The sequence below is a fragment of the Heterodontus francisci genome, chromosome 30 (assembly GCF_036365525.1).
Source record: "Heterodontus francisci isolate sHetFra1 chromosome 30, sHetFra1.hap1, whole genome shotgun sequence".
NCBI classification, from domain to species: Eukaryota; Metazoa; Chordata; class Chondrichthyes; order Heterodontiformes; family Heterodontidae; genus Heterodontus; species Heterodontus francisci.
This window is the reverse complement of record NC_090400.1, coordinates 23,300,967-23,326,191: the sequence shown is the minus strand read 5'-3', so window position 1 is coordinate 23,326,191 and position 25,225 is coordinate 23,300,967. Positions and strand designations below refer to the sequence as shown.

The 25,225-nt window shown below is 44.9% G+C and overlaps 1 protein-coding gene across 12 annotated transcripts in view; it reads left to right on the top strand.

Moving 5' to 3' along the window:
• The window catches only part of LOC137346623 (elastin-like), a 508,685-nt gene that overhangs the window by 228,494 nt on the left and 254,966 nt on the right, over nucleotides 1-25,225 (top strand). For 10 of the 12 annotated variants that reach the window (XM_068010223.1, XM_068010222.1, XM_068010225.1 and 7 more), the window contains 2 exons: nucleotides 4,552-4,611; nucleotides 7,509-7,544. In XM_068010223.1, coding sequence (XP_067866324.1) covers nucleotides 4,552-4,611; nucleotides 7,509-7,544 — 96 coding nt within the window. The remainder of the gene's footprint in view (nucleotides 1-4,551; nucleotides 4,612-7,508; nucleotides 7,545-25,225) is intronic. The other 2 variants (XM_068010226.1, XM_068010221.1) reach the window with 1 other exon arrangement.

Below are 25,225 nucleotides of genomic sequence, written 5' to 3'. Positions count from 1 at the left end.
GGATAAATAGGAAATGGAGTGGGGAGGGCTCAGGTGGAAATGGTAGAATAGTTTGAAACAAAAGGGTAGAGTAAAAGTCAGAAATAGTGCGGGTGGGGGACTTCAATGCCCATCACTAAGAGTGGCTCAGTAGGACCACTACTGGCCGAGTCCTAAAGGACATAGCTGCTAGACTCGGTCTGTGGCAGGTGGTGAGGGAACCAACACGAGGGAAAAACACACTTGACCTCGTCCTCACCAACCTGCCTGCCGCAGATGCATCTGTCCATGACAGTATTGGTAGGAATGTGGAGAAGAAGTCCCGCCTTCACATTGAGGATATCCTCCTTCGTGTTGTGTGACACTACCACCGTGCTAAATGGGATAGATTTTGAACAGATCTAGCAATGCAGAACTCGGCATCCATGAGGCTCTGTGGACCATCTGCAGCAGCAGAATTGTACTCAACCACAATCTCTAACCTCATGGCCCGGCATATTCCCCACTCTCCCATAGAAACCTACAAAATTCTAACAGGACTGGACAGACTAGATGCAGGAAGGATGTTCCCGATGGCGGGGGAGTACAGGACCAGGGGTCACAGTTTAAGGATAAGGGGTAAGCCATTTAGGACTGAGATGAGGGAAGATTTCTTCACCCAGAGAGTGGTGAACCTGTGGAATTCTCTACCACTGAAGGCAGTTGAGGCCAAATCATTAAATATATTCAAGAACAAGTTAGATATAGTTCTTAGGGCTAATGGGATCAAGGGATACGGGAAAAAGCAGGAACAGGTTACTGAGTTTGGATAATCAGTCATGATCGTATCGAATGATGAAGCAGGCTCGAAGGGCCGAATGGCCTACTCCTGCTCCTATTTTTCTATGTTTCTTTTCTGTTTCTATTACCGTCAAGCCAGGATACCAATCCTGGTTCAATGAAGAGTGCAGGAGGGCATGCCAAGAGCAGTACCAGACATACCTCAAAATGAGGTGTCAACCCGGTGAAGCTACAACACAGGATTACTTGCGTGCCAAATTGCACAAACAGCATGCGGTAGACAGAGCTAAACGATCCCATAACCAACGGATCAGATCTAAGCTCTGCAGTCCTGCCACATCCAGCCTTGGTGGTGGACAATTAAACAACTAACTGGAGGAGGTGGCTCCACAAATATCCCCTTCCTCAATGATGGGGAAGCCCAGCACACCAGTGTGAAAGACAAGGCTGAAGAATTTGCAACAATCTTCAGCCAGACGTGCCAAGTTGATGATCCATCTTGGCCTCCTCCTGAAGTTGCCAGCATCACAGATACCAGACTTCAGCCCATTCGATTCACTCCACGTGATAACAAAAAACGACTGAAGGCACTGGATGCTACAAAGGCTATGGGCCCTGACGATATTCCGGCAGTAGTAATGAAGACCTGTGCTCCAGAACTTGCCGCGCCCCTAGCCAAGTTGTTCCAGTACAGCTACAACACTGGCATCTACCCTGCAATGTGGAAAATTGCCCAGGTATGTCCTGTACACAAAAAGCAGGACAAGCCCAACCCGGTTAATTACCGCCCCATCAGTGTTCTCTCAATCATCAGTAAAGTGATGGAAGGTGTCAACTACAGTGCCATCAAGTGGCGCTTGCTTAGCAATAGCCTGTTCAGTGACGCTCAGTTTGGGTTCCGCCAGGGCCACTCAGCTCCTGACCTCATCTCAGCCTTGGTTCAAACATGACCAAAAGAACTGAACTCAAGAGGTGAAGTGAGAATGACTGCACTTGACATCAAGGCAGCATTTTACTGAGTATGGCATCAAGGAGCCCTGGCAAAACTGGGAGTCAGAGTCATACCTAGTGCAAAGGAAGATGGTTGTGGTTGTTGGACGTCAATCATCTGAGCTCCAGGGTATCACTGCAGGAATTCCTCAGGGTAGTGTCCTAGGCCTAACCATTTTCAGCTGCTTCATCAGTGACCTGCCATCAGTCATAAGGTCAGAAGTGGGGATGTTCACTGATGAATGCACAATGTTCAGCACCATTCGTGACTTCTCAGATACTGAAGCAGTCCATGCAGAAATGCAGCAAAACCTGGACAATATCCTGGCTTGGGATGATAAGTGGCAAGTAACATTCATGCCACACACGTGCCAGGCAATGACCATCTCCAAAAAGAGAGAATCTAACCATCTCCCATTGACATTCAATGGCATTACCATCACTGAATCCCCCACTATCAACATCCTAGGGGCTGCCATTGACCATAAACTGAACTGGAGTAGCCATATAAATACCGTGGCTACAAAAGCAGGTCGGAGGCTAAGAATCCTGTGGTGAGGTAACTCACCTCCTGACTCCCCAAAGCTTGTCCACCATCTACAAGGCACAAGTCAGGATTGTTTTGGAATACTCTCCACTTGCCTGGATGAGTGCAGCTCCAATAACACTCAAGAAACTCGACACCATCCAGGACAAAGCAGCCCGCTTGATTGGCACCCCATTCACAAACATTCACTCCCTCCACCACTGATGCACAGTGGCAGCAGTGTGTGCCATCTACAAGACGCACTGCAGCAATGCACTAAGGCTCCTTCAACAGCACCTTCTAAACCCACGACCTCTACCAACTAGAAGGACAAGGGCAGCAAATGCATGGGAACGTCACCACCTGCAAGTTCCCCTCCAAGTCACACACCATTCTGACTTGGAGCTATATCACCGTTCTTTCACTATTGCTGGGTCAAAATCCTGGAACTCCCTTCCTAACAGCACTGTGGGTGTACCTACCTCACATGGACTGCAGCGGTTCAAGAAGGCAACTCACTACTGCCTTCTCAAGGGCAATTGGGGATGGGCAATAACTGCTGGCCTAGACAGTGATGCCCACATCCCGTGAATAAATAAAAAAAATGCTCTGTCCTGCCCATGGCTATGGCCTCAGCAATGGCTCTTCCATGGTGGTTAGCATTATCTCTTCCATGGGGGTTAGAACATGCTTGCATGCCTCTCTCCCTCTGGTTAGTTCCTGCTCTCTCTAGATGTGTGCCACCTTCACCTGCAAGAGAGAAGGAAGTGTGTCTGTTTGAGTGATGTGACTGCCAGTGTGTGAGCAGTGAGATGTGGATTTGAGGCTTGCAACAGTGCTAAGTATTTGTGGCCTAGGTGAAGCATATGAATGTTTGGTAAGAGTCCTGATTGATAGAAATTCTTAGTAAGTGAGTGATAAGATGTGGTGAATTGTGCAGTGGTTGAGGTGAGTGGTGCAATTGGTAGAATATAGCATTTGATGATGCATTCACTGGCCTTGACCTCTTGTGTGAGGTCTTTAAACTTCTTGTAGCACTGTGTCTAGGTCCTTGGAGCCATACCCATGACATTGACTTCTGTGGCTGTCTGTCCCACTGCTTTTGCAAAGTTTATCTGGAGGGCCTCCTGACCCCTGAGGATACAGACATCTGTTCTTTCCACCTCGTCCACCAAGACCTCCAGTGCAGCATCCGAAAACCTTGCTACCCACACTGTTCCATGGTTAGCCATTCTTCACTCTTTCCCAGGTTGGATTCACTTGTAGAATAACTCCAAGCACCTGCACCAGCCAGAATGCATGGCTGCTTTAAGAAGTGCAGGCCAGCTTTAAAGTAGTGCAAGGTACTAAGAATAAAAGCAAAATACTGCGGATGCTGGAAATCTGAAACAAAAACAAGAAATGCTGGATTCACTCAGCAGGTCTGGCAGCATCTGTGGAAAGAGAAGCAGAGTTAACGTTTCGGGTCAGTGACCCTTCTTCGGAACTAAGAATATTGATGCATGTAATCAGTGAGCAGGTTGGGAAGTGCTGGATGCATGCAGAAATCATTATAATAAGCAGCCAGCACAAAGTTGCTGTGCTGCCTGCAGTCCACGCAAATGGCAGGGTTTAATTATGCAACACGATTCCTGCTCCCGTTTTTGGGAGTTAACCAATTTCACCCATTGTATCAGACCCAATGCCCACCCACCTCTACTTTTTTGAAGCTCTCTTTTCAGACTTTTTGCCATGTTCCATCTATACTACATGACCAATTCATATGTTTGTGTCACATCTGAAATGTAAGCGATAGAATAAAGTATTTCTTCCCCATCCAAGATTATTTCAACCAATTCAACCAAGACAGTGAACAATAATTCACTAAAAGTATTTTGGTTAGCAGGGTCCAATTGAATGATAGAAAATGGGCACTTGGCGACTTGCAATAGTTTCAATAATGTAGAATTACAATTGAAAAAGGCGGACTGATGATTCCATAAACAATGTTCCATATCCTAACAGACTAGACCAATTCACATGACTGTGTCACATCTAAACAATAGAATAAACTGTTGCTTCCTCATCAAAGATCATTTCTGCTAATTCAGTCAAGGAACTGACCTATTTGAATTTTTGATCACACTCCACCATCTGCTGTTGCAGTAAATGAAAGCAGCAGTGCAAGTTTTGTGACAGTGTTAGTAATACTGCAATATCTTTAGTATCAACAGTATGTTGTTCCATTGGGTTTATTTGACATCTAATGATTGTAACTCCCCGTTCAATCATTCCAGGAACTGTACCAGGACAAGTACCAGGAGGTGTATTTAGAACCATTCCAGGAGGCGTTCCAGGTAGTTTGATCTCCCATTAATAACATTTTAGATTCAATGAGATTGGTTGAATGAAATTGTGTTATTATTTTATGATGACAGAGGCGTGAGGAGTACACTGTCAATTCATTCCCACTTCTCCACAGGTCACAACATATCAATAAATTTTCCCACTTACCGAAACAGCCAACTGGATACTCTATTTGTCCCCAGAATAAAGCACACCAACTAAGTTTCTTTAATAAACGACAAAATTATCCATTTATTATAAACCAAATCTTAATTAATAATGAAGCAAATATATATGCAAATTGAAATATTAAAGCCCCGTATTATTATCCTAGCCCTCACACACACACACACACACATACATCCAAAAACTGGTTAACTGGGAGAAAAAATGGAATTTTGTTTACAGCTGTTACAAAGAAATAGAAGGAATAAAAAAAAACTTAATCTGAAAAGATATGGAAGGAAGTCTTTTGATTTGGCGAGGTGTCCCAAAATCGAATAGTTGGCTGCCACTAGGAATCTTTCCAGGAGAGGTTGATGAACGGTCTGTTTGGGTAGGCATTCAAAGAAATTCAACTGCAGAACGCTTCACATAGGGCTTACAGCAGGTGTGCAGCAACAAAGGTGTCATTTCTCTCACACATTTGATGCCAAGTCCTTTTAAAGATGCAAGATTTTTGCAAGCATTCAGGATGTCTTCAAAGATACAGGAGGCAACCGTACAACTTCATACAAGCCTTTGCTTTTCAAGAGCAGGGATTCTTTAAAGAGAGGTAATAGTTGTCTGGTTTTTCTTCTGATCTCCTGGCAGGTCCATATGCAGATTTCAATTGCCTCTTTTAGTCCACAAACCAGCATCTTTTAACAGTTCAAAGTGAAACCAAAACCTTTTTCCAGGCAAGTCCCATGCTAATCATAAATTATCTCTTGTCATAACACAAAATAGCTCTTCAGTCAAACCCCATGTGGTGTTTACCTTCTTTCCAGTAAAAACTTGTTTGCTAGTCAACTTTTACTGAATTTCCTTTCAAAAAACACCCAAAGGTCAGCCTCTTAAGTTTAAAAATATAGATTCCATTTTTTAACAAAAAATATGGACTCTTGTAACAGTTTTCAGTTTTGCAATGCAGTCTGTTCGGATGTTTTATACTATAATTGTAGTTGTTCACTTTGTATCAATGCTGGAATTATAATGTAAATGTAGCCAGTCTCCTAGTAAAGTGCCTCCGCACTCTTGCAGCTCCATGTGTTAACAAAGTGCAGGGCTGTTGTTAGCCTTGGAAGCACCTGTCAATATTGGCCCCAGAGCCAAGACGGTACCAGTGTGAGCTGCCATGGTAGTCATCTGAGCTTCCATGGAAGGTGTCATAAGAGATCACATTGTGGTGGGCAACACTATCAGTTTTATGGAGCTGACCATTTGGTGCATGTTGGAAAGAATTGTTTCAATGCTCTACATGTATGGACTACATGTATATAGACATGTATGTCAACAGCTCTGTCTGAAACCAGAAACATGAGAAACAGGTTTAAGACCGGCACAGGGTAATAAAAAAAATCAAAATGGGGATCGTAGTCTGAAATTGTTGAACTGAATGTTAAGCCTAGAAGGCTGTAAAGTGTCTAATCATAAGATCAAGTGCTGTTGCTCGAGCATGCATTGAGCTTCACTGGAACACTGCAGCAGGCCGAGGACAAAATTGTGGACATGAGAGCAAGTTGGTGAATTAAAATGGCAAGCAGCCGGATGCTCAGGGTCATGCTTGTGGAGTGAGTGGAGGTGTTCTGCAAAGCATTGACCCAAGCTGCATTTGGTCTCTCCATTGCTTCAGGGTTCTGATGAAATGTCACAGACCTGAAACTTTAACTCTTTCTCTCGCCACTGATGCTACCAGACCTGCTGAGTATTTCCAGCATCTGCAATATTTTGCTTTTATTACTCGAGGAACAGCACCTCATCTTTTGATTAGGCATTTTACAGCCTTCTAGACTCAACATTGAGTTCAACAAGTTTCAGACCATGACCCCCATTTTTTTACCATGTGCGGTTTGAAACTTGTTTTTCATGTTTTTGCTTTCGGACAGAACTGTTCATTATTCTGCCATTAACCTCTCTTTGTCTTTTACTACAACTATTACCACTCCCTTTGCCTCTTATTCCATGATATCTTTGTTATTTAATCTCTCTCACCCTCTACCTTATCACAGACCTACCTTTTGTTCTTCGTCCCCACCCCATTTCAATAGCATAAAACCCATCACATTTCACCTTCCTTCGATTCTAAAGAAGTCCTATCCGACTCAAAATGTTAACCCTGTTTCTCTCTTTGCAGATGCTGCCAGACCTGCTGAGTATTTCTAGCACTTACTGTTTTATCCTAAATTCACCAATCCATGTATGCAAATGTTCAGGTACAGGATTAATTAACACTTGTTGAGAAAGCTTGCTGGAGTATCCAGTGTACTTGGGAAATCTATTGGTAGCCCAACCCAATGGGTACTCAAGCAACCTTTGTTCTGCAAATTTCTGTGTGCTCCCAGAATTCTTCAGGTTCTATTTTGTGAGACCATCGCCCTTTTTACTTCAGTTTTTTTTTGATGCAACTAGTTGCGATGTCGACAAATCGACAGTAGTCAGGTTTTCGTGTAAGATAAATTGTACATGCTCTATGTAAGAAATAGGAATTAATGGCTAGCTATCTTATGTGATCCATGATTTCGTGCGATCTTAAAGATTACTATACTTGGTTGGATTTGAATAATTTGCATTAATATTGAATATTTCAGAAATGGTGTTTGTCTGGAATGAGGGATCTCTGTTGTTCTTCATAATGTGACTCTTTGTTCCATTTTGTATGTTGCTGGTCTTTGCTCTATCATAATTTGCCAATCCTCTGTCATTGCAGATGGATATGCAGCAGCTAAAGCTGCTAAATACAGAGGTAAGTCTTTCTATTTTTGTCATTTGTAAAAGTATGAAGTTATTATTTTATTAGTAAGAATGGAATATTAATGGGAAAATTGTCTTGACTGTTAATTGTATATTAATTGCACTTAATTGTATGCAGGTGGTGGGGGATAACTGGGGATTCACTTGTGACCCTATAAAAAGGAATGACATGAAACTGTGTGGGTTGGGTGAAGCGGTGCATGTTTGTTATGTATGTCCCTGTAAATTAATGATTATAAAAATGAGAGAAAAATCTTGAAAATCTTTTTAGCCCGGGGTCCATGGAAATCTAGCTCAAATGACAAACTGCATTTCTGCAGGGTGATGCAGTTTAGAGACAAGTGTTTTTGAAACCGCCCAAAAAAGCAGTCAACGCAGAAGGGAGACTAAAACATGCATCCATGTCCTGAAAGATGCTTCCAGGGTGTGGTATTTTTTGATGAGATCTGTTTTGTTGAAAACAGTGTTACGACCAGGTGAGAAAGGTTTTAGGGGTTGTTTACTGTCTTCACCTGGTCTTATTGTAACAGGTTTAATTTATAAACACACTGTGTTTTGAGCTCCCCCTTTGTAAATCCTTGTTCACCACTTTCCAATTATAAGGCAAAGAAATGAGCACACCAGATTTTCTTAGGTTTAAAGAAGAAAAGTGAAATTTATTAAAACTTAAACTCTAATTCGGTTAACACCTACGGATACATGCCGTGCCCCACGCTAGCATACATACGCGATATGCACATGCAAATAGGGACAGAAAAGAGCAGAAGAAAAATAAAAATTGAAAGATTTGAGGCAATCTCTGAAGAGGGGGTTTTACTGTGCTTCGAACTTGCTGTAGTCCTTGATTGTAGGTAGTCTTGCTTTTCGTTGGGGCGCAGTATTCTTCTTAAGCCTTGTTCACTACCGGAAACTTTTCTCTCTTGGGGTTCATATGTCTTCAGTGGGTTCCAAAGCTGGATACAGCGAGATGAGAGCAGACAGGAGAGATGTCTTTTTAGTCCATGAACAAAGAGCTTTCTGCCTAAACACTCTGTGGTAAGTTCAAATTCAAACAGCCAGTTAGGCATGCGACTAAACTGGCCTGACCAGGTCTTCTGTGTATTGGAGAAGCAGGGACTGGGTCCTTTGTTCCAACACTGCGTCTGCCAGTACGCAAAAAAGGTCTTTCCGATGAGGGGCCTGGCAATTCCTTGTGATAGGCCCTCTTTTCTTCCCAGCACCAATTTTAAGTTTTAATGTTCATGTGACGAAATAATGTGTGCCTCATTCCTGGCAGGTGGGGTCCTGCATGACAATAGGGTGTGTTCAACTAAAAGCAGCTCCTACAATATTTTATTGGTATCATAAAAGGAAACTTTCAGGTAGCTTTATGATGCATGTCAATGATTTCTTATGGGGTGGTCGTGTGGAATTTGAGAAATGTGATAACAAGATTAGAGTAAAATTTAAAATTGGAGTCAGGCTTGTGGGGCTTTTAAATATATTAGTTTAGATATTAAGCAAAGTAGGTCTGGAATAACTTTAGATCAACAATCCAATTTAGTGAGTGTTGCTCCCATTTAAGTTAATCATTCTAGGTCATCACAGAAAGATGATGCTATATTTAAAGAGACAGAGCAATTGAGAAGATCGTTTGGTTGGTTGAAACTGGTTGTGCACTCAGACTAAAGCAGATGCTAGTTTTGAAGTTTTAATTAATATGATTAACACACTAAAGTAGGACCGAGATGAGGAGAAATTTTTTCTCTGAGGGTTGTGCAACTTTGGAACTCTCTGCCTCAGAAGATGGTGGAAGCGGGGTCATTGAATGCCTTTAAGGCGGAGGCAGATAGATTCTTGTTAGGCAAGGGAATCAAAGGTTATCGGGGGTAGATGGGAGTGTGGAATTCGAAACACAAACAGATCAGCCATGTTCTTGTTGAAGGCGGAGCTGGCTCGAGGGGCTGAATGGCCTACTTCTCCTCCTAAATCATATGTTCGTAAAATGTTTTTAGGGCAAATAAAACATTACGGAAGTTAAATCTGGAGAAATGCATAATTAAGTTCCCATCCCTAGGTGACCCAAAAAACAAGCTAGTCAGGGTGAGAATGGGAAATGTTGTCCTTTAGCTTGGCAAGCTAAGAAAATAAAAAGGCTTTTTGAAAACCTTTCGTTGCCAAAACACTGGGCTTGATTTTGTTATTGCGCTGCCAGGAGCGACGGCGGGTGCACAAAATGTCAGCCGTCCTGCATTTGATGTTCACTGCCATGCCACTGCGATTACGCGGCAGGTGGCCACTTAGCATAATGACGGCAGCACCCTTCCCCCAATCACACAGCTGGGGTCACTTTGACAACGCCGTTTACAGCATCGCCTGGTGGGATCCTGGTGATTTAAATACTAATGTATGCAAAACAGTATTTAACATATTTAAACTACAATCCCGTTGCTTCGTGGCGGGGGTGCCGCCATGGAACCTCACCGCCTCTGAGAAAATCAGAACCGGCATTATGGCATGTGGTTCCATGGCGCACAAATCTGTACCAAATCTCCTGCCCATCACCCCTGCCATAAAGCCTGCCTTCCAACCGAGCACAAAATCCAGCCCAGTGGCTCTTGTGGAGGCGATGGGTGCTGGGTCAATTCAAATTTTTAAGCTTGAGATTGATAGCTTTTTGTTACGTATGGGTATAAACAATATGTATCATAACTAATAAATAGTAAATTTGGAATTGAATTACAAGTTAGCCACAATCAACTTAAATGATAGATGAGGTTTGTGGGGCTGGTGGCCGCCTTCTGTTTGGTCACTGCTGTTATTCACTAGTGCCTTTTGCCATGCCAATGAGCTACTTGTACACTAGAAGTGATAAAGCACTTGCGGGCATGGTGGAATACTTGAAGTAGTACTATCTACAGTCTCAATATCACCCAATACCAGCCTATCCTCAAATCAGTGCATAGCATTACCAACTGACAATTGCTTGGCACTGAATGGTGCCATTGGGCATTTAGTATTCACACAAGCACATCAGTAGCTTGATTAATGTTAGTTTTGTCTCAGTGGTGGCACTCTTACCTCAGAGTCAGAGGATTGTGGGTTCAAATCCCACTCCACAGACGTGAATATAAAATCTAGTCTGTGCAGTAGTTAGGGACTGCTGCACTGTTGTGGGTGCATCTTTCAGATGAGACATTTATCAGGGGCCTCATCAGCCTCTTCGGTAGATGTAAAAACTCCATGGCACTATTTTGAAGAAGAGCAGGGGAGTTCACCCCGGTGTCCAAGCCAATATTGATCTCTCAACTGACATGACCAAATTATTATTGTTATTATCACATTGCTGTTGGTGGAATCTTGCTGTGCACAAAATGGCTGCTGCATTTCCTATATTGCAACTGGGATGTCACTTCAAAAAGGTTACTTAATTGGTTATGGCGTGATGTCCTAAGATCATGATAATTATTGGGAAAATGTGATGGAATCCATGATTGCAAAGCTTGTTTTTTTTAGACCCCAACTGAGAGGGAAACTAGAAGTGAAACAGAAACTAGAACTGATACAGAAACAGAAACCTAAACTAAAACAGAACCTGGAAAACAACCTCAGGTTTCTGAGGAAACTGACACTGATTAGAACCAGATAAAAGGAGACAGAGTCCCCCGCAGAAAAGGCAGACGAGGCACATCAGGCAGGAGTGGAGCGCTGGCAAGCAGAAGAAAGTAAGATTGAATCCTGGAGCTGTTTCTGTTACTTAAAGTGGCTGACTAACCAGACCCGGCCATGCAGTGCACAGGTTGTCACTGAAGGACACAGATAAAAGGAAGACTGGTAAATCCACGCCATCAAGACTGTCGTCAGCAGAGCTGAAGAGGTTCTGGAAAAGTGCGTCTTGTGGTGAAGACCGCACCCGTGGAGTTCAGATTGAGAGGGAACTGCTGTCGGAAGACGAACAGCAGCTAAATCATTGAAGAAAGGAGCTGAAAATCTACCTAAGGACCTTCAGAGTTGTTTTGAACTGTGTAACTGTAATTGCTGCCATATATGCTGGTTGGACTGCCCAGTGAAACCGTGAGCCCATCTGTGTAGTATTTGATAGTTAAGGTGTAATTTGTAATATATATATTAACAGTGATCTGTGTGTTGCTTCATGTTTAATTTATGTTGGCTTTAGTTTGAGTGTTAAAGTAAAATTTATAAAAGTGAAATCTTGTCCATTTGGTTTGGTTCCCTAAATTGGGGTCAATTGATGGGTTTGATTCTTTTTGTTTGTGTTGGTGGTCTCCATGGGGATCATAACAAAAGACATAACTAAGAGAAAGTCCAAAGTAATCGATTGGATAAAAGCTAATTTTGGGAGAATAAGAATGGAACTCAGAATGATGAACTGCAGAAAAGAAATAATCAAAGATATTTGAAAAGGTGATGAATAGCATTCCGGAGAAATATCTGCTCAATAACAATAACAAGAACAAACTAATTAATAATGACCATGAATGAGTAAAGAGATGAGGGCAAAACTGAAACTGAAGAAAAATGTGCCAGCTAGAAACATGGACAATAAAGGAGAGGCTGATGAAAAGAACTATGAAGAGGTTAGGAAATAAGTCAGTGAAACAATTAGGAAGGGAAAGAGGACCTACAAAATTAAATTATCAAGGAATATAGAAATTAATAGTAAGGTATGTTACAGACACAAAGGGCTGGTTCTGGGTCAGAAACCCACCTCCGGTGGGAAACTGTTTCAGATTGCAATTTTCAAATGGGTGAGCCCTTACTTGAAATGGAGACATCTTTCCTGTCCACTTAGAGCCAGTGGGCCCGGGAATGGAGGTGTGTCAGATCAAGTGTGGGACTCATGTAGAGTCCCATGGCAGCCATCACTAAAGCTGCTTGTTGTCCTGAGGGAGACATCTGCCTTACACAGCATCAGAGGGAAGCACAATGTCATGGGAGCTGGGAGGGCTAGCACTAGGGGCAGGGCAGACCCTCGTTTCATCGATGCCGATCTGGATCTAATGCTGGAGGCCGTGAAGGAGAGGAGAGAGGTCCTCTTCCCAGAGGCTGGCAGGAGAGGGCCACCTTGTTGTGCAGTAGGGGCACCACTCCGTTCAGTGTTAACCCCCTCCACTTTCTCTTCCTCCTCCTCTCTTGCCTCCTGCTCCTGTCCTGATGAGCTGTCTCCTTCCAGGCCCTCACTGTCTTTGTTCTCTAGAGGGCCATGTTATGGAGAGCACAGCACGCCACACAATGACAAAAACCATTACAGGAGGGTATTGGAAGCAACCACATGACTGGCCCAGGCACCACAATCACCTGCTCAATAGTTGGCCTGCTGAGCAGGTGGCATTGTTTGTATTGCCACTGTGCCTCTGTCTGGAGCGCTCTTAGAGGGGCCAGTAGCCATATTTTTAATGCATATCCCTTGTCCCTTTGGAATCTTCCATGCACTTTGCGGGATGGAGTGAAGATCTCAGGCAGTATGGGCTGGCAGAGGATGAAGGAGTCATGGCAGCTGCCAGGAAAGGGAGTGCACACTTGGAGGAAACTCTCGTTGTGGCCTCAGACCAGATGGATACTGAGGGAGTAGAGGACCTTCCTGTTGATGGATCTCACTGGCTGGTCACTAGATGCCCTGATGGCCACATCGGTGATGATCAGCACCTGGAGGAATCCAGCAATGGAAGCGAAACACAACGCACTCTGTGCATGCGCAGGCCCATCTGTGTCAAGTGGATGTAATTTTCCACCCTCTGGAATGTGGCACCGTGACCTGCCTGATGGTGTGGTGAGCTACCAACTGTGAGATGCCACCTAGATCTGCAGAAGATCCCTGCAATGACCCAGTTGCATAGAAACTAAGGGCAATGGTGACCTGCAGGTAAGGGACTGTCATGGGGTTCATGAGGCCTCAGGTCATTGTGGATCAGAGCACAAAGGTCCAAGACCACCTGCCTGGATAAGCACAGCCTCCTATGGTACTGGTCCTCTATCATTTGCAGGTAGCTGACTCTTTGGCAGTAAACCTTGGGTAGCGCCTTAGAGTCATTTAGAGTTATTTACAGGGCAGAAGGAGATCATTTGGCCCATCGAGTCTGTGCTGGCGCTCCACAGAGCTATGCAGTCAGTCCCATTCCCCGACTCGATCCCCGTAGCCCTGCAAGTCTATTTCTCTCAGGTGATGATCCAACTTCCTCATTAAGTCATTGATCGTCTCCACTTCCACCACCCTTGTGGGCAGCAAGTTCCAGGTCATTACCATCTACTGTGTAAAAAAGTGCTTCTTCATATTTCCCCTGCATCTTTTGCCCAAAACTTTCAATCTGTGTCCCCTAGTCTTTGTTCCATTAGTTAATGGGAGCAGTTTTTCCTTGTCTAACTTACCTAAGCCTATCAAGATCTTGTACACTTCTATTAAATCTCCCTTCAATCTCTTTTGTTCTAAGGAGAACAAACCCAGATTTTCCAACCTAACCTTGCAACTAAATCCTCCATCCCTGGAACCATTCTGGTAAATCTCCAATGCACCCTCACAAGAGCCCTCACATTTAAACTTGCCAGGAGCTTTTCACATCCCTCCATTCACCAGACCCCTCTGGAATATATGTCACATGAGTACCCATGCTTGGCAATTAGCCTGTGGATGTGATAACTCTGTCCTGTGTGTCATGTTCACTCACATTACCTCTATCCAGCCCTTAATCTACACATTCTGTTCCTCAGGACCTTCATCACAAAACACATGAGCATTTCAGGTACAAGATGCCTCGTTTACTTCTATCAGCTACTTGGAGTCTGAGATTTTGTAATTAGTCCCTATTAATTATTAGGAATGAACCTTAACAGTTTGATTGCCATTTTTGATGAGTACTGTCTTACTGTCACGACCTATGACCATACCAGGGCCTTTCTATTCTCTATATTCCCTCTCTTTTATGACACACAAAATCTCCTGAATTAAACTCTGTCTCGGATGGTCTTATACAATGTCTCAGTGCTCTCTGAATTTTCTCTGAGACCTCAGCTTTGATGAAAGCCTGTCTCCCTGCATATAAAGCATTCAAATGTGCAGAAAAAAATGGCACTAATTGTAATACCATCGAGAGCAGGAGGTCTATTGCACAGAAAAGAAGGCAGTTTGGGATTTCATCCCACAACCATCTGGAGTGAATTCTTTGTATGAACCTCCCATGCCAGGAAGTTTGCCAAATTGCAGTCTGGTTGATCAGCTAAAATTCTATGCAGCATTTCATCGATCACAGCATAATTCCTCTCACAGAGTCCATTACTGAAAGGACTTTCAACTACGGTATTTGTGACCATGATGTTCATGGTTTCACTTTTCTCTGAACTCGTCATTGGCGAATTCCCTTCCATTATCAGTCAGAAACTTCACTGGTGCGTCAAGTCTGGTCCCTATCCATGTCACCACGATTTTGTCTATAATAACCCTTTTTCCCTTTGTATTATTGTAGAAAGATTGGCCGGTATTTTACCTTCGGGAATCGGGTCCCATCGGAGGCGTCCGTAAGGTAAAATGGAGTGCGATGACGTCGGGCCGGGTCCCCGGCGTCATGACGCACAGACGCCATTTAACGAACGTAGGAGGTGAGGCGAGATCGAGTCTGCACTCGCCACCCGACTACAAGCAATTGAAAGCTCATTAAGGTAGTTGATAAAGCAATTGACAGCAATTTTACGTGTGCTCTCTGCTTTAACGGCCGTAAGTCGGGTCGTGGGGCGTCTTAGGAACCCTGCAAGTTTAAAAGGGCGGCAGGCATTGAATCATGAGGGAGTTGGAGGTACAATTTTTCTTTTTGCTCTTTATTAATTCTGATGTTATTTGTGTGTCCTAACAAGGGGTGTTGTTTGCAACTTGTGCAGAAGGGTTCACCTGACTGTTATTCACTGCTGCTCGGGCCCCAGCTGCTCTGAATTATTGGGTGAAAGGAAGGGGGTTTTGTGAGCCAGTCCTAACAGCTGGAAGCTAATACCTTTGGTCATTGCATCTGGTCTGCTGTACAACAACGGGAATTGTTCACTGTGGAGGTGGATCATCAGATGAGGAGGACTATACCCCAAGGAGGGACAGGAGGACAAATGGGCAGGGGAACGTGCAGCCAGCTGGCCCAGTGCATCCTCGTAATGTGGGAGGGAGGGCAGGTGGCAGAGTGGCCTGGGTGCGAACATATGTCAAGAGACTTGCCTACCCAGCAGGCAAGGCATACCGCGTGCGTCTGAGCTACCTGCAGCTGTCAGAACGCCATTGTAGAAGAAGACTACGGCTGTCACGGGAGACTGTCACATCTCTTTCTGAGATGCTAGCAATGGATGTTGCCTCAAACTGTATCGGTGGCCATCCAATGCCGGTCGCTCTGAAGGTTACAATAGCTCTTAACATCTATGTGTGTGGCTCGTTCCAAGCCTCAACGGCAGACTTGTGTGGAGTCTCACAAGCAGTAGCGCACTACTGCATAAAGGTTGTGACTGATACATTGTTCCAACGTGCTAACCATTTCATCACATTCAAGACAGACAACACTAGTCAGGCTGAGAGAGCCAGAGGCTTCAGCACTATAGCTGGGTTCCCAATGGTACAGGGCGTGATAGACTGTACTCATGTGGCCCTTAGAGCACCAGCAGGTCAGTCGGGGCATTCATGAACCACAAGGGATTCCATTCAATGAACGTTCAGCTCGTCTGTGATCATCAGAAGAGAATCATGCAGGTGTGTGCACGTTACCTTGGGAGTTGTCATGATGCTTTAATTCTCCGAAACTCGCTGGTGTCTGCACTTTTCAGTCCTCCTGACAGAATCGGGGGATGGATACTTGACGACAGGGGTTATCCTCTGAAGACATGGCTAATGACACCAGTGAGGAGCCCAAGGGGTCATGTGGAGGAACGATACAATGAGAGCCATGCGGCCACCAGAGTGACAATCGAACAAACTATAGGCCTACTAAAGATGAGATTTAGGTGTCTTTACCACACTGGTGGAGCCCTGCAGTACGCACCATCAAGGGTTTCAAGAATTATTGTCGTCTGCTATGCCTTGCATAACCTGGCGATTGAAAATGGAGAGGCCCTGGAGGATGATCAAGATCAACGTGATGCATCATCAGATGATGATGGAGTTTCTGATGAGGAAGATGGGCATCACTCACATGATGATCGGGGAGAGGAAGCTGAATTTAATTTGGCACTAAGTGCGAGAGAGACCAGGGAGTCTTTAATAGGCAGGCGTTTCTATTGAGAGGATATAAGTTTTCAAAGACTTGCCATTGCAGTATGAGATGAGTCATTGTGAGGACCTGAGAGGGCAAATTCACTCACCTTCAGAGGGAGAGATAATCAGAAGATGCACTCCTTCACATCATGAGGAACCCAACCCAAGTGTGTGACCTCACATTTAAAACTGCTCACGTTGAGCAACGATGTTGGATGTAACTTCAGGAATGACATGTAAAATTGTCATAACACAAAATTTATTACACTGTTTTCTTCTACAAATCAAATAAATAACTGACAAATAACCCAGTGAACCAGGAGTGATGTTAAAGTGATTTCTTAATTCTTTGGCGGACATCCTCTGCCTGTTTGCAGCATATCAGCGTTCTCATGAGAAATATCATGAGCACCCTGTAACACCCTGGGAGTTAGCGGTTCACATGTCCCTGGCAGAGGGAGCAAGGAGCTGCAGGATGCATCAGGGGCCCCCAGAGAGGAATTCCCATATGCGATCCGCTGCTGACCCTGTCCCCTCCTGAGGCTTGGCTGGTCCTCAATGGTGACCTCAGAGGGATGAGCAGCCTCGATCTGTCACCAGCGCAGCCAATTCTGCTCTCTGATGCTCTTGTCCAGGGAGGCCACACTCGCTCTGAGGTCACGAATTGCATCCAGTACTGGCCCCTCCACTGCAGCCGCCAGTCTTTCAACAGAGGAAGCCAGATGTACAAATGCCTGAGAGTTTGCAGCACTCATACACTGGATGGATGTTTCCAGAGTATGAGTCATAGCTCACAGCATCTCTGGCAACTCCGCCAGATCTCCATGCACCGCATGCTGCACCTGCAACATCTCCCGACGAATGGCTGTTATCAGAGGCACGTCATCAGCTTGCGGCTCTGCACTGGTCTGGCATCCCACACTCCTCCGAGTGTGTGAGGCATCGGCCGGTTCTGCCTCTGGTGGCTGGCCCGGCAACTGTGTTGTGCTCACACCTGTCTGTGAAGTCGACTCCGCGGACACAATAATCCCAACCGTGGTGTAAGTACCTATGCTGGCATTTGGTGTGGTGTGAGGATGTGACGGTGCACCCTCTGAGGCACCCTCCTCCACCTCAGAGGTGGATGGTTGAGCAACGGAGACGCTTTCTGGCCCCTGCTGTGTTTCACCTGTTGGGAAAATCATATTGATCAGTTTGATCAGCAATCCAGACTTAAGCACATATTATTGACTCTATTTAAGTCACATCTGTGTGATTCAACTTTAGAGAGCACACTTCAGTGCATTAGACAATCACCACACCCCTGGCCCCCCCCCCCCACCGCTCCCCCCCCCACCCCCCAACCCCATACTCTCTTACACCACATTCTAGGTCACTCACTCTCATGGCCAGGTCCACCGGCCTCGCCATCTGCAACGGCGCATCCTCCTTCCTCCCCTGCTATCGTCAAAGCATCCTTCTCCATTCTACTCAGGTATGCTTGACTGGCCATGCTACCACTGGTCCGGGACCTCTCTCGGGTATTGTATGCCCTCTTTTCATATTTAAACAAAAATACTTAGGTTAGACATATTAGTTGGCATCTCACGCACTCACCCAAAGGGGTTGATGTTGCATTTGACTGCTGTGCCAGTGCAGAGCGCAACTTGAACACTTCCGCATCACCGTGCATCTCAGACTTGCCCATCTTGTGTCCCAATGCAAGGCAGCAGCCAAACAATGATCATACAGGGCTTCCACATTGCAGCATGAGGACACATAGACCCTCCCTGGACACATTAACGATTAGATTAATGAGGAATGCCCCTTACCCGGGCAGAGCGAAGCAGGTCATTAAGGCGCTTGCGGCACTGGAGCCATGTCCGCCTTACAACGCCGCGGCTGCTGACCACCTCCGCGACCGCCAGCCAGCCCCTCTTGGTCACTTGGGAGGGTCGCCTTCTGCCATCTGGATTGAAGAGGACCTCCCGTCTCTCCTCAACCGCCTGAAGGAGGACCTGCAGTGATTCCTCCGAAAATCGGGAGGCTGAGCGAAAGCTTCTCCCCTCCATCACTGCTGATTGTTCTTCAGCTTTTAGATGTATCTTTCTTCCTTCTCCTGTACACTGCCAGTCTTCCTTCTCTCCTTGCAGGTGTAGAGCCTTTTAATCCTCCTGTACTACTTCCACAGTTGTCTTTCTGTAATGCCAGGTAAGATTTTACTGTTCCATTTCATTGCTGTAATTCTTTTTAAAGGGCTTACAGCAGCCTTTCCCGGATGTGGCCCTGCCCCCAGTGCTGATTATCATCCCACCCGCGCACACCCTTTCATTTCACAATTACGCCGCGGGGCCGCTAATTGGCTGCCCCACGTGTGATGCCGGTGGCCAGGAGGCGCGGAGCGGGATTGGAGCCCTCACCCGCTTCAGCTGCATCCGCCCCGGAGCCACAAAGAGCAGCAAAATTCCGGCCATTAAATCTGGTTGCCCCCAGGCCTACAAAAACGCAGAATGAAAATATTTATTTCTTTGTCCCATACCTTTAGCCCCATGGCAGCCACCTTATTGAAGTCAACTGTCAATCGAAGGCTTACAATAGGACACGGCAGCATCCTCCGATACTTTTTACAGATTTCACACTTCTCACTGATCTGTTAGCCTCGTATGCACTTCATCAACCACACCTGCATCTGTTAGCAGGGTTTTTAACTTTTGAGAAGTAGAGTGAAAAAACTCTCTTTGTAACTTTAAGTCAATTTGCTATTTTTCCTTCTAATTCTTATTACCTGATGCCATTATTGTCAGGCATTCTGATGAGAAACATCAGGTTTTGTCAAGGGGATACAATAATGCCCTGACTGGGGAAACTGCAGATCCACTGGTTTCCAAAAAGAATTGCCTTATCATGCTCCTTGTTAAGTTTCATTTGTGCCTTTTTCATCGAAGGTTTACTCAGCAGGATAGGTATCTAACTAGAGACGACATCAGTATTTATAAAATGGCTTACTCCAGCTATTTTACGTGGAATTACAATTTTCTTTTGTGACCTCAATGCTTTATCATCACCAAACCTAAAGCAAGTACTCCTTTTATATTCATTACTTAGTTAATCAAAGTAACATTTTAACCAATCTGTTCCACATACTATTGAAGTGCACACACTATCTAGCACTGCATAATTTAAGGAGCCTGTGACTAACACATTCATCACACAACTGGAATGCCACATGACTAGTATAATTTGTTCAGATTCATCATTATCTTCATCCTGTTCCTCAGAATTCTCTGCATCATGTGTCATTTCGAGGATTCTGCCTCTCTGCTTTGAGCAGATCATTGAGTCACACCTGAAGCATCTATTAACTGTTCCTTGGGCATTCATAGGATTCATTCGTCTATCGTTGCTGTTCCAACTCTGTCTTCTTCTGTAATAGCCAGATCTGCTAAAGATACTTTCATCCCCATTCTGCCTTTCTTTAATCCTTCCATTGTATTGACACCTGCATCCAGTATCTGGACTATTTCAACATCTGGCAATTATTGTCACCCAGAATGTCCCATTTGTTACATGAAGGCTGAAGAAAATGATTATTTCTCCAGGAAATTTTTCAAGGAGATGGATATCTGATCCAACAGGATCTCCCTCTCCAAGAAGTGAACACCTTTTTCCCCCTTGCAGCTCCCCATTTTGCTGTTCTGGCCTCCTGCTGTCCAAGAGGTTGCATCTGCTGTACCTCATCCTGGCTGCTCTGTCCAATGTCAGAGTAACCTGTTCTCTTCTGAACTCCCTCAGCTGAGCTTTGAGTGTTCACCAGATCTTCCCCTGCCAAAACAGGTTCCCAAGTAATGCCAGTGGGCTCACGTCGTTCTCTGGATTCCTGCCATTCGCCACTGAGAAAAGCAAGTCTCACAGCTCCAGCAATGGCTACTCTTTGGCACTTTTGAAGCTGCTGAGCTTAATTTTGTGCCTCAGCATTATTTTAATCAGCCCATCCCATAGCCCCCATGGTCCTCCGCAATGTTCACATCTTGTACACCCTGCTGTGTTCCGCACGTGATGTTCTCCGCATTCTCTACCTTTAAAAATACCAAACTGCTGCTAACAAGCCTATTAATGAGCTCCATAATGAGCTCAATAGGCAATTAACTGGAGGTGAGCAGGATTGCCATTCCCTCCCTTCCGGCAGCCTTTAAAATGACTTCGCGTTTCGGCTGGTTCGCAGTGCCGACCTCCGAGAACGCGATCTATAAATCACACTCGCGTCCACACCTGCACTCAACGAGCTTTAAAAATCCAGTCAATAAACAACAATAGGAAAATTGAGATAGGGACGGACAAGATAAACTCACAGGTAGTAATAGAAAAATGGCAAAAATATTGAATAATTATTTTGCCTCAGTATTTTAGCAGTGAGACTAATGGAGGGGCAATACATTACAAGAAGAGATCTAAAATACATAGAGTGAGATTTAAGATAAACTAATCAAAGTTAGAAAGGATACAAGCCCTGGTTCAGATGGGTTGCATCCATGCATATTAAAAGAAGCTTAGGAAAGAGATAGCAGAGATACTATCACATATATAAATGACAATTCACTAGTAAGGAGGACTGGCAAGCAGCAAATGTTACAACTGTTATTTTAAAAAGGAGGTACAATATCCCAAGGTGTTATGAACCAGTTATTAACATCAGTGGTAGGAAACATAATGAAACCCTCACTGAAAGATGCAATAGAAAAAATGTAGAAACATAAATGATTATATATATATATTATATATTAATAACGAATAGAACAGATTTCAAAAGGGAAGGTCATGCTTGACTAACTTTACTCAATTCTTTGCAGAAGTAACAGAAAGAGGAGACGAAGGTAATGCAGTAGATGTAATATAGTTGGATTTTCACAAGATACTGCAGAGTAGACTCATGACTAAAGTCAGAAAAGTGGAGTCAGGGGACAAGGAGCAAAATTGTTAGCAAGCTAATTCAGCGTGGTGTCAGTGTGAGGGAACTCTCGAGCTGACTTGAAACAGTATTGGAACGGGAAGGGGAGGGATCCAATCGTTGTGATCCATATTGTGCTGAAGAACATAAGGAAGAGTAGTACAAGAGATCCTGGCTGGAATTTGACGCCACCCCAACAAGCCGGATGGTGTCACGTGGTGGTGGTGGTTTAAAATGGAGCAGGAAGCTCCAGGAGGCCTGCCCGACCACTCCCGCCTCCGCCCCACTTGACGTAGGGTGGGGGAGGGCAAACAACGGGCCGCACGCCCCAGGCCAATCAAGGCCCTTAAGTTGCCAATTAATGGCCACTTAAGGGCTTTTGCCCGCCTGCACATGGATTTTATATGTGGCAAACGGGTGTCCTGGAGCTGGGAAAGGCTGCCCAGTAAAAGCTGGCGGCCTCTCAGCACCCCGGGGGTGGGCTGTGGGAATTGGGCACAGGGTGCCCAATTGAGGGCTGCCCCCGTTTCTCCAACTACCCCCAGGAACCAAGATGCCCCTCTTCCCCCCAGACGGCCACCCTTGCCTCGCTGGGGCCTGACCAATTACCCCCGACGAGGCAACCAAAACTCACCTTGGATCCCAGCTCCCAGGCATCCTCTTCGGTTGGCTGGGCCACAGTCCCAGCAGTGGCTACCACTCCCAGTGGCGCTGCTGGGATTAAGTGCTGCCGGCTCGCTGATTGGCCAGCAGCTCAGTGAGCCGGGACTTCCTCCCTCAAGCGGGTGGAAGTTCAGCCTCCGAACAATTAAAGCCTGGGGACCCATAAAATGCGGGATGGATCCTCAGGTGAGGCAGAAGTGGGTTCGCCACCAATTTGTACGTCGGTGGCCAGCTCCCGTCCGCCTAACGTAAAATTCAGCCCCCTGAGTCTATCAATAACAGAGTGTAAAAGTAGGTGAGAGTACCCAGAGAGAAGAAGGTGCTGCTTTTTTTCTCCCGTACTTGTAGTGGAAGCTTAAGGCAATCAGTGTTTAAAATTTTGGTCCAGTGTTTTATTGCTCAGTGCAAGTTAGTGTGTAGAAAAAGAAAAAAAAATCACACAAACTAAAAAGTAGATATAAATAATCTAGATTAAGTTTTTTTTATTCTTTCATGGAATGTGGGCATCACTAGCAAGGCTAGCTTTATTTTGCCCATCCCTAATTTGCCCTTGAACTGAGTGGCTTGCTAGGTTATTTCAGAGGGCAGTTAGGAGTTGTTGTGGGTCTGGAGTCACAAGTAGGCCAGACCAGACAAGGACAGCAGATTTCCTTCCCTAAAGGAAATTCGTGAACCAGATGCGTTTTTACAAGAATCAATGATAGTTTCATGGTACTATTACTGAGACAAGCTTTTAATCCCAGATTTTTATTTATTAGTTAATTGAATTTAAATTCCACCAGCTGCCGTGGTGGAATTTGAACTCACGTCCCCATGGCATTAGCCTGGGCCTCCGTATTACTAGTTCAGTGATCTTACCACTATGCCACTGTCTTCCTCACCAAGCAAGTTGTTGCCTAATATGTGGCAGTGTTTTTGGGCATGGAGACTGTCCCAGGCAAACACACTTGCAGTAGATGGCCTGAATTTTATTCGGGTGCCCGATAACGTGTAGGGGGCAGGCACTGGCACCATTTGTAAAGGGCTTTAAACCCTTAGAATTAATTTTAGGTTTTACAGGTACAGTAATCAAGATGTTTTATTAACAATTAATAAAGATGTTGAGGCCCTTCCCCAAACCCCTCAATGGTCATTTAAGTGGCACTTATTGTCAAAAAATACTTTATTCCCTTCCCAAACTTTCCTCCCCAACCTTCTAACATTTGGACTCTAACCCCTTCCCATCATCCCCACATCCAATAAAAATTGATTTCCCCGCTCCTCCACCCCTCCTGCCCTGAAAATTTTATTCCTACCCCCTCCCCACCAGGTTCTCGCCTCAGAACTCCATGCGGAGTTCCGAAGGCGCGCGAAACACGATCGGCAAACGAAATATCGGCGTGGGACGGCCACCACCTGCAGGTAAGTTTATTTACATATGATTAATGTCGATTTGCATATGCTGATGAAGGGTCCGCCACCAGGCAGCAGGTGGGCCGCACCGAAGTTCCCCCACCGCTGGTAAAATGCGGCAGGCCTCTCTCGATGTCGTGGTTTGAGGTGGGCCTCTCCCCGCAGAATTTTACTGGCCCCTGTACCGCGACCTGCGGCGTCGAGGGGCCGGTAAAACTCAGCCCGATGTTTTCATCTCGAATCTCTCTGGTTCACAGTCATTGAATTGGAGTGCGAGTGGGAGATGCTCGGACAAATAAGAGAGGGGGTGGGTTATCTGGACAGTTTTCTGCAGACCTCTGTCACACCTCATAGAGAGGTGCAGGTTCAGAACAGGGATGGTGTGACTGATAGTGTGCAGGGTAAAAGGAACCCAGGTGAGATAGAGAACTAGGATCTGCAGAAACTGATCACTTCAACAGGTGCAACACACTTGCCACCTGTGAGAATAAGGATAAAGACTGTCAAAGGACAGCTAGAATCCTGACCTTGGAATCTTGGAACAGGAGGCTGTTCAAACGTGTGAGAAGGAGGAGGAGGGGAGTATAATGTGACAGTTGTAGGGAATTCGTTAATTAGGAAGACAAAGAGTATCCTTTGCAAGCAGAATCAAGACTGTTTCATGTTATGTTGCCTACGTGTTGCCAGTGTGAAGGAAATCTCGAGCTGACTTGAAGCAATATTGGAAAGGGAAGGGGAGGATCCAGTCATTGTGATTCATATTGTGACTAAACATAAGGAAGAGTAGACAAGAGAATCTGTTTGGAGAGTATCAGGAACTGGACGCTAAATTAGAAGACAGGACCTCGAGGTTTACAAACTCTGGATTATTACCTGAGCCATGTGCAAATTGGCATAGTGGCAAGCAGATCAGGGAGGCAAATGTGTGGTTGAAGGATTGGTGTGGGAAATACTGTTCCATTTTATGGGACACTGACACAAGTACTGGGACAAGAAAGAACTATACTGTTGGGTTGGGCTCCAAGTGAACCTCGCTGGGACCAGGATCCTAGCAGAAAGAATAAATAGTGCAGTTGTGAGGACTTTAAACTAGTAAATGAGGTGGGGGGGGTGGGGGTGAAAAAGGTAGTATTAGAAAGGTAAGAGAAAAGAGAAATAGTCAGATATTGTGCTTTAGGCAGTATACAGGTAAAGGGAAAACTAAAAGATGTAAAGTAATTAAACTAGTAAATGGTGGGTGGGGGGCAGCTCAAGTGGAAAAGATAATATAAAAAAAATAATCAGCAAACAAATGAAAGGGAGGGGAGCAGAGTTTAAAAGTCATAAATTATGCTTTAGGCACTACAGGTAAAGGGAAAACTAAAAGATGTAAAGTAATTAAACAGGAGAGGGAAATAGAAACATATGAGTAAAACATTATAGCAGAACGACAGGTTAGGGTATGTGGCCCAAATAAGTATTCTCTATACAAACAATATGGAGT